General features: G+C 38.2%; 1 protein-coding gene across 1 annotated transcript; it reads right to left on the bottom strand.

Annotated features, from left to right (window-relative positions):
* Positions 1 to 10,054: 10,054 nt before the first annotated feature.
* On the bottom strand, positions 10,055 to 11,753 carry LOC132601964 (uncharacterized). The gene is made up of 2 exons (XM_060315007.1): positions 10,604 to 11,753; positions 10,055 to 10,527 (listed from the first exon to the last, which is right to left on the bottom strand). The coding sequence occupies exons 1-2, from the start codon at positions 11,751 to 11,753 to the stop codon at positions 10,055 to 10,057; spliced, it is 1,623 nt and encodes a 540-aa protein (XP_060170990.1).
* Positions 11,754 to 12,193: the final 440 nt, after the last annotated feature.

The following is a 12,193-nucleotide window of genomic DNA, read 5'->3' as shown; positions in this document are numbered from 1 at the left end:
GGAAGCACTTTAATGAGATATTTCTTAATCCTTTCTTCAATTTCTTGTTTTGTATTGAATATTTATGTGTGTAGTATTTCATTTCAATATTTGAACCTTGTTTATGGAAGTATACATTGTTTAAGTTTGGATTGAATCTCTTGTTTTGCTTATGTGTTGAATGATTTTATTCCTAATGAAGTGGGTTATTGTTTCTTTAATTAATCTCATTTTGAATGATTCTTAAGGGAGTAGCTAACCCTAAGACTTGCCCATTTATTTCGATTTAAACTCGGAAGAGGCAAACTCGAAATTGGGAAAGATTAATTAACAAGAATTTGGGGCGTTAACCCTCATCTAATGGAAATCGACCTAGGGATAGGCGACATCACTTGTAGCCATATTCAGGTGTTCTTAATGCTCCTAATTGCTTTAGGGATATTCAATTAGGTAGTCTAGTTAGTCTTCGGAAGAAGCTAATTTAGAGTCATTATCCGAGGCTAAGTAATATAAACTCACCATTATTTGTAAATCATGAAGTACATTGGATCGTTACTTGAGCGTAGTTTCCCTTGTATCCATGCTTGTGGCCATTGATCATTTTACTTGCTTTCTAGGTTAGTTTATATTTTTGCATTAGTTATACTTTTCTCCAAAAACCAAAATATTATCTATTGTTTGGCATAACTATTATTGGTGATAATTCCTACTTTTCCTAATCGCCTATATATTGTTCTCTGTGGGATTCGACCCCGACTCATAGTTGGGTAAATTATATTTGCATACGACCGTGCTCATTCTAATTAATAGGGTGGATTTGGACGTTATCACCCATCTCGTTGAAATTTCAAAAGGTAAGCTCTCAAACATTTTGTTTTTGCCATTCCCATTCTTATTGATATTTTACTCTCAAAAGTTCAATTTGATAATTCCTTTTCGTATATCTAAATCGGATTTTGAATCAGTTCAGCTTATGTTTACATTTGTTCCTAATTTTTGTATCATGATTTTATATTTTCGCAATATCATTCCTTCATATTTTCATCACTAGATATTTTGTTTTTTGTGTTTATTACGTATCATTAGTTAATATTTTAGCAATATCATGACTTCATATTTATTTTTGTTTATTTTGTGTAGTTTCTTCATATTTTTCCAATATCATTACTTCATTTTTCAGTACTTCATATTTCACCTTTTTGTGTGTGTTTTCAAGTATAATTTAGTTGCTAAAAGTTTTTATTTTTACAAAGTATTCAATTTTTGAAGTTACACACACGGGTGATTTTGTCAAATCTCTCATTTTGATATCTGTTTAACTGATATGATGAATTTGTTAATGCTCCATTAGATGGATGATCCAAATGGACCTTTGGAAGACTATGGGGCTTCTATTTCTAATGGGGTAATTTTTGGCTTTATAATCTAACCTACCTTGATAGATTATTTATGTGTTTTTTTAATTAATCTGTCTCCTCACTTTTAGGCTGATGCAGTATGGTCTGGGCCTGAGAGAATGACTCCAGTCCTCCAAAGGGGATGTAAGTGCTTCACCATTTTTTTCTTTATACATTTTACAATTTTTTACTTCAAATAAAGTAAATCGGCTCCAAGTCATTAAAAAGCGTTAAACATGGCTAACTGTAGCATTAAAGTAAAATAAAGCCATTTGTTTTTCAGTTTCTTTCGACATAGTAAACCTAAAACTATCTTCTGGAAAAATCATCATCATTTTTGTTATGAGAATTTTTGTGAGGAAGACTTGTTTATAAAAAATAATGATCTTGCTTGTTTTGTTAATTTGTAGTCTCTTGTGTTTTTTTCACTGCGTCTGATGTTCTTAGTGCCAAATTGGCAATCCAAGCAGAAGTGTTTGATCTTGCAAGACCCCCTGTGGAACCATTACCGACCCCCTGCGAAACCATTACCGACCCCTTGCGGAACCATTATCCCCACGTTTAGCCATTCATCTATCGAAACAACAACTCTTTGACTGTGTAGATAGGCCTCATTCTTCTATGTCTTTTGATCATTGCTTCAACTACATAAGGGATGGTGATCTCCATACTGCAGAAAAGTATCGCTTTAATGATTATCAGTATCAATGTTTCTGTCGGGCTGATAATATTGAAGTAAGTGGAATGAAACCTATCTGTTTATCAGTGACTATGTTCTCAAATATGTTAAGTCTTGTCTTTTGTTATTGAAGGGACGCAGGGTTTCCATTGTGGATTGGGGCTATTTGGCTGCAGATGACATTTTGCTTACTTTAAATAAACATCCTATTGTGGGATCCATACACTATGGAAGCATCAGATGTTTGGAAGAGCAAGATCATCGGTCTGGATGTCCTACTCTATGTGATAATTGTGAACAGTTATTTCAATTGGTATTAATTGATCTCTTGTTATTTTGTTGTCTCAGATTGTCATTGGAGTTGCAGACTCTGGGGATATCCAGAGTGTTGGTCATTCTATGATGATTATAGGCTATGGTCATGAAGCGCTGAGCCTATACTATATCGTGAAGAATTGCTGGGGCTGCCGCGGATACATGAAGTTTAGGCCAGATGCGTTCACCAAATTCGTCTCCCCGGGCATTGTTTTTGGAAGCCTAAAAACATTTTTCCCCGTTGATTGTGGTATTTTTGTCGTCTATTTAAATATTAACAATTCCCAGTTAAATGTGTTCAATTCCTGATCCCAATCTGGCAATATTTGTGATTTTTTCCTTTGTTTGAACTCGAATGATACAACATTGTTCATCTCTTTTCGTCTCATATTATGCTATTGGTTTTGATATTTAACTCTTGGTTGAGAAATGAGTTACCTTTATGTAATTTGTATGAAGTTCTATTTAATGTTTTCGGTGTCCTTGATGGGATAAACATGTGTCTATGAATTGTTTTACGCTTCGTCTCAAATGCCTTTTTATTCCGTACAGTTGAAGAAACTGGTATAGTTGATTAGGCTGAACTCAATTCAAGATCAAATAATAGTGAAAAAATAGGTGTAATTGATTGAGTTGGAGCTCACAATTCAAGATCAATATTGGTGGTTTGATTGTTGACTTTGTTTCTTACAAGTCTTTCTCTGTTGAAGTTTGCATGTATGGAATAATTATAGTTGTTCTGAGGGTTGTGTTATTGGACTTGCAATTGCCCAAATATTGTGGCTTGTTTTACTTAAAAAATGGTCGCTATGCTTGAACCATTTCACCTATTTAGGGGGCGTTTAGTAGGATAAGTTAATGCCATTTAGATGGGATGGGGTGAGATAAGATGACATAACTTATCCCACCTTCTATATGATATTATCCCATATAGAGGGGATTGGGTGGAATACCAAAGGAGTTATCTCAACCACCAAACAAGGGATAATTTTGATCCCATGGGTCTAAAATTATTTTGTAATTGACGTAACACAATTTTTGTCGTCTATCTAAAATTAACAACTCCCAGTTCATTTTCATACAAATTTTGATATCTTATTTACCCGTTTTAAAGCCTATTGAACCAATTTTCACTTAAATGTGGGCCTTCCATAATTCTCTAATATCAGAGAAGCCATCTGTAACCTCAGCAACAGTGAAGCTGCCAATGTACCTGACGAGACGGAAACTCAAAGAATAACTTGTATAGAATTTTTTTGGCTGCGATGGTGAAATGATATTATAGTGGAACATATAATATAATATTACATAAAATTGACATGTGTATACTTTCTAAGACAAACAAATGTAACTGATCGATCGCCTTAGGAAGTATAAAAGTCAATTTTCTAAGAATATGCTTAAACGTAGACAAGTAGCTCACTGTGCTTCTCTACGATCGAAACAAGTAGCTCACCGTGCTTCTCGAACTAACTTTTCATTTGTCTTGATGAAAATATGAAAGATTATCGTATTGTGAAATCTTGTATTATAGGACTCGCAACTACCAGCTACTATGGCTTGATTTACTTAAAAGAAAGGAGGGGGAACTTTATCGCTTTGGACCATTATCACCTACTTGAAATTTCAAGGCAAGAAAGTCTACTTTAAAATTAGGCCTAATACATATGTAGCCCCTGAACTTGTCAAAATTTTCCATTTAGGCACCTCAATTAATCGATAACCTATTAAACCCCTCATTTATATTCAAATTGTGTCTATTAAACACTTCAATAGCAATCTCTCACAAAATTAAAGAGTGTGAGTCTCAAACGCGATCTGAAAAGAAAGCAAATAACTAAGTGACACCTGAAATTAAAAAGAGCAAACTCTCTCTGTACATCACCGTTATTCATCTTCTTCAAGCAAATCAGATTAATTCCTTCTTTATAGTCTATTAATGGAGATGACCAATTCTTTGAAATCAACAGAGGTGGTAGTTGGCGCCCTTTCTAGATTCAGACCACATACCTTGTCTATTCACACACTCATTTTTTTCTCTAACTCTCTTAATTCTTGGCCTTCCAGCCAACTTAACTAACTTTGGAGGCTCCATTGCATGGGTTGGTTCTATCTTCCAAATTTTTCTCCTCTTACTGGTTGTAACTTATGTGAATAAGTTAAGAGAGCAGCTTCTTTGGAGTACCACCAGTGAATCCAAGTCAAAGGGTTGATCTTCCTGTACAGTAGGGCTCTTATTGCATGAGGGTATGGGATCCCTGTGAGGTCCCATGTCCTGCAATTGCATCTTTTGAGTTCTATGTTCACCCTATGCCTATCCACACCATGAGCCACCTCATATCCATCATCCCCATTGAAGTAAACAGTACACTTTTGTGCAATCTTCAGAAATTGGTTATACAAGAGCATGGTTTGAGGACTGAATTCTCCTGTCCAGTTCATCACATCAGATTCATGTTCACCCAACATAGTCATCACCTTAAATCTTATGTCCTCCAACATATTTATAATGGAATTGAACCTAGCATCCAACACCCATTTATTGAATGACTCTACAAGATTATTCTCCACTTGCCAATTCTTGCACACTGTGTCAAAGTATGCCCTGCACCATGACTCAGCTGGGTACCTATTCAACAAGTCCTCGCCAGCTTCTTTATTCTCCTCCCCCATCATAGTCAAATGGTCTTGAAACTCTTCTTGGTAAGTACACCATGAACACCACCAAAGGTGTTTCTTCAACTCCCCAGCACCCCAATTCTTGCACCAATTAGCCTCTATGTGCCACACACAATATCTGTGGTGTGCTTCGGGAAGAATATTCAACAGTGCCCCAATTAAGCCCTGCATATGAGTTAAAAAAGAAGAAGTCAAATTATAGTATTACATATAAAATACAGTAAAGGAGAAATTCATGGGGTGCACATATTTCAGATATACTAACAAGTTTATATACTAATAATGTATACCAAGTTTATATACTAACAATGTATACCAAGTTTATATACTAACAAGCTTATATACTAACAATGTATACCAATTTTCTAAGTTTCAAAAACTTGATTTATATACTAACAACGTAAATAACAAGATGCCTTCACTTCAATGTAAAAACAAGCAGCAATCTTTAAAACAGCAAACTTGATTTATATACCAGCAATGTAAAAACAAGCAGCAATCTTTAAAGTAAAAAAAAGTGTATCAACAAATAAGATTAAGCAAAAAAGACCAAGATTAACTAACCTTCTGCATGTCTGACATGAATGTGATACCTTCACCTTTCTTGAGGTCTAAAGATCTTTCTAGCAATGTCAAGAACCAGCTCCATATGACCTTTGTTTCTTTATCCACAACAGCCCAAGCTATGGGATAAAAATGTTTTGATGTATCTAGAGCAGCAACAACTAAGAGTTGACCTTTGACTTTTCCTTTTAAGAATGTTCCATCCAGGCCAATAAAGGGCCTCAATCCACTCTTAAAACCCTTCTTCAAAGCATCAAAACAAACATACATCCTTGAGAATCTTCTCTTCCCTTCCTCAAGTGCATTCTTTGATATGTACCACATCACTTCCTGGATTGCTCAGTCTTAATTCACTTGCATATGCCTCTAGTTTGTTATACTCATCAACAAAACTACCATCAAGACTCTCTAGAATCATCCTCTTTGCCCTCTTACATTTTGAATGACTAACATTGATGTTGAATGTAGTATCCAGCCCTTTCCTCCTCTCTTTAACTGTAATTTTGGATTCTCCTGGAGTTTGTTCTTAAAATACTGTGCTACTGTATGGTAGTCAACTCTTATGCTCTCATAAGCAGGGTTACACTTATGCTTTGGATTTAGTGTTTTGATGCTAACCCCATGACCATATTTATCCTTTGAAATTTGACAAACAAAAGGACACCCAAGTTCACAAACATATCTAAGCCTCTTAGTATCACTTTTTTTTGCCTTAAACCCTTACAGTTGTCTAAGGAATACAAGTTTATGACTTTTCTAGCTTCAGGAATATCTTTAAAAGTCATACCCTTATACAGTTCCTTATAATCATTCAAATTTTCAGAAATTTCCCTTTTTTTTTGTAAAAGAAGTGACTCTAACTCTTCAGAATCATAACCGGAATTATATCCATCACCATTTTCATCATTTTCATTTGAACTACAATTAGAAACAGCCTCAATAGTTTCAGCAGTGGTTCTGTTTGACTCTAGGTGGTCAAGAATATTAGGAACAGTAAATCCTATTTAATTTTCATCCACAGCAAAGACATTAATCACATTAAACTGGTCAGACACCAATGCCAACAAAGTTCTAATACCAACATCACCTTCTACTTCATAATATTTACCAGAAGGACCACATACTACCAACTGTTGAACACCAACATATCCTAGCTTGGAGATAAATTCATCAACTATGTCTATGTAAGATAGAAGATCAGAATCATACCCTTTCCAGGTGTGCACCAGCTTTCTTGAGTACTTAATTTCTGGGTGAGTAATCCATTCACCTCCGTGATGGAATAACAGGTCCACATTAACCATCCCTACAATATAAAACAACTAATATAATATTAAGAAGTGAAAAATAATATTATGTGGGATCACGGTATTTAATAATAACATACAACTACCAACTAACCCCTCCCAACCAGCAAAACAAGTAGAGAGCAATAAAGGCAGTCATATGGAGCAGAAATGTCCAAAAGAAATGCGTAAAAAAATCATAAACTAAGGATAGGGGGACCACATTAAAAATGAACAATGAAGAATCCAATAAAGTATTTCGTGTCCACCATCTTTTTTTTTTGGTAATTAAACTTTATTAATCACCAAAGTAGGCATTACAATTCAGAAGTAAGTTTACACATCTTACTTACGTCTAATACATAAATATCATAGTTGCTAGCCTAGAAAATAAGAGATTGTAAAATACGCTTCAAACTAGGTGGAGCTCTAACACAAGATACATAGACTATCTCCTTAGTCACTGCTTCCCAATTTCTACTCAGCTTTTTAAATATTCTCATATTTCTCTCTATCCAAATAGCATGGACAATCTCTGTACTTAGCAGTTTGAAGACCTGGGCCCTCTACGATTTACCACTTGCGTGTTTGATTAGCCATAGCTGATGTTGCTCCCATGTGGCTGGTTGGTAGCTCTGTATTTGTAGCCATTGTAGTACTCTGTTCCACACTACTCTAGTGTAAGAGCATTGGACAAATAGATGTTCTCGTGTTTCATCATATCTTTGGCAGAGGCTGCATTTAGGCTCTACCTCTATACCCCATTTGTTGAGTCTGTCAGCTGTCAACAGTTTGCCTAGTAGGTGTAGCCACATGATGAACAGTGCCTTGGGTCGAGCTGCATTGTGAAACATGATACATTTCCACGGCACCCTAGGTATATTATCAAGGCCATGATAATAAATCTGCCTTATCAAGCATGTGCTTTTCTTGAATTGTATCTGTGATACCATTTCCCTAGACTCAAATATTTTCCTAATCATCCAACAAGCCTGTTTAGGCACTTCCATGAGCAGCAAAGATTGGTTATTTATATAGTAAGTGTGAATCCACCTTATCCATAACTTGTCCTGTTTATGTGCAATGTCCCACCACTGCTTGCCGATAGCAGCCCTGTTCCATATTGACAAGTTAGTGATATTTAAGCCTCCTACTCCTTTCGTATTGCACACCCTCTCCCATGCTACTAAAGCTTTTTTTGTGATATTTTCAGTACCCGACCACAGATAGCTTCGGCAGTGGGCTTCTATTAGCCTCAACACTTTAGTAGGAATGATGAATAACTGGGCCCAAAAAGCTTGGATCCCAAACAACACAGATTTAATAAGTTGCATCCTACCTGCATATGACAATTTCCTAGCAGTCCATGATGAAATCCTTGCAGTGATCTTGTTGACAAGGGGTTGCCATTGTATAAGGGATATTTTCTGTGTAGACAAAGGGACCCCTAGGTATTTAAAGGGGAGAATACCCACTGAGTAGCCCAGTTTGGTGAGGATACTTTCTTGTACCCTCTGTTCGACACCCCCAAAGTATACTGCACTCTTGCCCAAGTTATCTTGAAGTCCAGAGGCTTGTGAAAATGTGTTAAAGGAGTCGTGAAGCAATGTCACTGATGATATGTCTCCCCTAGCCAATAGTAATAAGTCATCCGCAAAGGACAAGTGACTTATACCCAACTTAGCACATTTAGGGTGGAATTTAAATCCCTTATTCTCCTGCAGTCCATTGAACAGCCTGCTAAGGTACTCCATCCCTATAGCAAATAGGAAATGTGACATTGGGTCACCTTGCCCGAGTCCTCTAGTGGCTTGAAAGGGTGGGGTAGGTTCTCCATTGAGCAGTATGCTATAGCTCACTATGGACATGCACTCCACTACCCAGTTTACAAATCTGGTAGGAAACCCCAGCTCAACCATGACCTGTCTTATATACGCCCATTCTAAGGAGTCATAGGCCTTTTGGAGGTCTATTTCAATCATGCATCTTGGCGAAATATGTTTCCTGTTAGAACCTTGTACCAATTCGTGAGCAAGGATGATATTATCCCCCAATTTTCTACCAGGAATGAAACCAGCTTGTGCCTCACATATCACACTAGGCATCACTTTTTGCATTCTATTTGCTAGGACCTTGGAAATCAGTTTATATAAAATTGTGCAGCAGGCAATAGGTCTATACTCTTTGATGGTGATTGGGTGTTCATTCTTTGGTATGAGTGTGATAGATGTGCAGTTTATAGGGTGATACACGGTACCTCGCCTGAAGAAGTCTAGTACAGCATCAATGACATCTTTATGGATTGTATCCCATGCTTTCTTGAAGAACACTGTATTGTAGCCGTCTATTCCTGGGGCTTTATCATCCCCTATTGCTCTCAAGCTTGCTATCACTTCTGCTTCATTAACTGGTTCACTCAATAGTAGTTTTTGTTGTTGTGATAAACCTGGTCCTTTCTGCATAACAAGCCGATTAACAGCAGGCAGCTGTTTAGTAGATGATCCCATGAGTCCCTTATAAAAGCCAATGATCTCCTCCTGTATATCTTTAGGTTCATTTAGTACCCGTCCTGTCAATGAAGTGAGGGAAGAGATATGTTTTTTGTGGCTTCTTTCTTTTAACACAGCTGAAAAATACTTAGTGTTAGAGTCTCCAAGTTTGATCCATTGAGCTCTCGACTTTTGTTTAAGTGCACTCTCCTCTATGATGGACCATTTTTCTAGTAATTGCAGTGTGTTTTTTTCCTGTTTCTGTAATTCTTCATTCCATTTTATCCTCATCTGCCCTTGAATACCTGCTAAGGTTTTCCTTGCACTCTCCGTCTTCTGTCCGATATACTTGTATTCCTCACTGTTGAGTTGCCTCAACTTTGATTTTAATGCTTTTAAGTTCATCCAGACATGCTTCATCTTCCCTTTCCCTATGCCTCGGCTCCACTGTTCTTTGACTATAGTTTGAAAATTCTTATGCTCAGCCCACACGTTGAAGAATCTGAATGGTACTCTAGTATTTCGCTGTCTGCTAGCCAATGTCAGCATCATAGGGGTATGGTCAGAGATACTAGGTAAGTCATATATTAGTGGAACGTGTCCCCAGGCCAGCATTCACTCATGATTACCAAAGGCCCTATCTAATCTACTGCATACTCTATCCATTCAATGCTTCTTATTTGTCCAGGTGAAATAGTCCCCTCTCCAAGGTAATTCATTCAAATGTGTGTCCTGTAGGCATTCGACAAAGTCTTTTATTTCAGCAAACTGGACAGGATTTCCACTGAGTCTATCCTGGGCATATAGCAAGGCATTAAAATCCCCACAAATAGCCCAAGGGCTGTTAAGTCCCTGAGCTATATCTTTAAGATATCCCCACAATGTTCTCGGTTGCTCAATGCTGTTGAATCCATAGATAATAGTTAGGTAGCAGTTGATGTCAGTAGCATTTTGTACCAAGCAGTGAATTAGTTGGTCTTCTACTCTAAGTATTGTAACTGTGTAGTAGTTCAGGTCCCACATTACCCATATCCTCCCATTACTAGCAGCAGAGTAGTTATTAGCATGTCCCCATCCTGGAGCAATGCACTTAGAGATAGCCTGTGCATTGTGTTGCTTCACCCTAGTCTCGATCAAGCCTGCTAATTTTACCTTATTATTAACTAACAACTTTTTTACCTCCTTCTGCTTATATCGCTTATTCATCCCTCGGACATTCCAAATCAGCCAAGTCATAGTAAATTTTTCCTCCCTTGTCGGGAGGTATAGCTGATTGCTCACCACTTAAGCTCATGGCACTGCTACCCATCCTTGGTTTAGCAACTGCACTCAAAATTGGAAAGTTGGTCATATCGAGTGCCAATACCGGGGTTGGGCTACAACTATCCAAATATCCACTTTCTCTGCTACTTTGCACACTGGCTTGAGGCTTGGGGCTAAGCTGACACTGCACAGCCCCAATAGCAATACCAGTCTGCTTGGTTACGTCCTTCTCACCAGGCTGAACTACATCGATGTCTACATTTTGCTCGAGCTGCGGAGGGGCTGTTTGGGTTTGCGGCTCTTTCTGTTGCTGATTAGGCCCTTTTGAGATCCAAGTTGTCACATGTTTGTGATATCCTCTCTTCCTTGGCTTGGCAAGTGGTTCAGGGGCACATTTGTGCCCAATAATCTGGCATTTTTCACAATACAGTGGCTTCCATTCATAGATCACTTTCTGAGTAAAGGTTTTTCCACTAGGGTCCCTTACTACAATTGTATCAGGCAGTTGTCTGGTGATATTAACTTCAATGAGAACACGAGCAAAGGACACCCTTGCGTGTCTAGCAGTACATGCATCCGCAAAGACTGGGGTGCCTATAGAACTTGCGATTCGACTTAGCGAGTTAGTACCCCAGCAATTCATAGGCAAATGAGGTAGTTTGATCCATAGAGGAATTTCAGTAGGGAATTCCTCATTGAAATCAAAATCCGGCGTCCATGGTTTAAGTATCAATGTCCTGTAATTAATCATGTAGGGTCCTGCGTACAATATCTCTCTCATGTCTTCCATGGAATGGAATTTGACAATATAGTAACCTTCCTCATGTAGATACACTTCAGGCTCAGCTACTGAGTTCCATGATTGAGCGATAAATCGACACATATTATTATACCCAGGACACTCACCGATAGAGTACACAATGAGAGCACATTTCCACTTTGCGGTCTCTCGATCTACCTTTTCCTTCTCCAATTGAACGACAACCTGCCCATCAATAACCTCAGGCGGGATATATTGAAGTGGCAGCCCATTCTCCGCAGCTCTGTTCTTCTGAAATAGATTTACCCATGGCTCAGCTGGAGCTTTCCCGTTTTCTTTCATAGCCGCACCTACGCCAACCCCTCAGCTCGATTGGTTACCCTTGGTTTAGACGGTGCCACCACGGTTGTGGTCGGTGTAATCGGTGTAGCCTTAGGCACTGGCATCGCACCAATCTGCAATTGTCGACTCGCCTCAACTTTGGAGCCGGATCCCTCCTCAGTGTCACTACGGGGCTCAGTTCCTGATGGTGGACAAGCCGCCGGCGTTACCGATCCAGTTTTCTCCACAGCTTCCACAAAATCAGCTAGAGGGATCTTCCTCGGTCGCCCTCTACCTCGAATTGTTAGTTGTGTGTTGTTACCATGTACTGATTGCGCGTTGTTTCCTTTATTCCCTTTGCCTTTGCCCCTTCCTCTCGCCATGGTTACCTCACTGGCGGTGGTTAGCTACCGGTCGCCAGCACATAGAGAGAGAAAGTTTTTTTTATTATTATTGGTAAA

Source organism: Lycium barbarum, chromosome 7 (genome assembly GCF_019175385.1).
Source record: "Lycium barbarum isolate Lr01 chromosome 7, ASM1917538v2, whole genome shotgun sequence".
NCBI classification, from domain to species: Eukaryota; Viridiplantae; Streptophyta; class Magnoliopsida; order Solanales; family Solanaceae; genus Lycium; species Lycium barbarum.
Note: the sequence above shows the minus strand (reverse complement) of the source record. Positions and strands in the feature narration are given on the sequence as shown.

Coding starts and splice junctions, on each gene's coding strand:
- LOC132601964 (XM_060315007.1), bottom strand. CDS start 11,753: ATGAAAGAAAACGGGAAAGCTCCAGCTGAGCCATGGGTAAATCTATTT. Junction 10,528..10,603: donor TGACTTGGCTGATTTGGAAT/GTCCGAGGGATG, acceptor TAAAATTAGCAG/GCTTGATCGAGACTAGGGTG.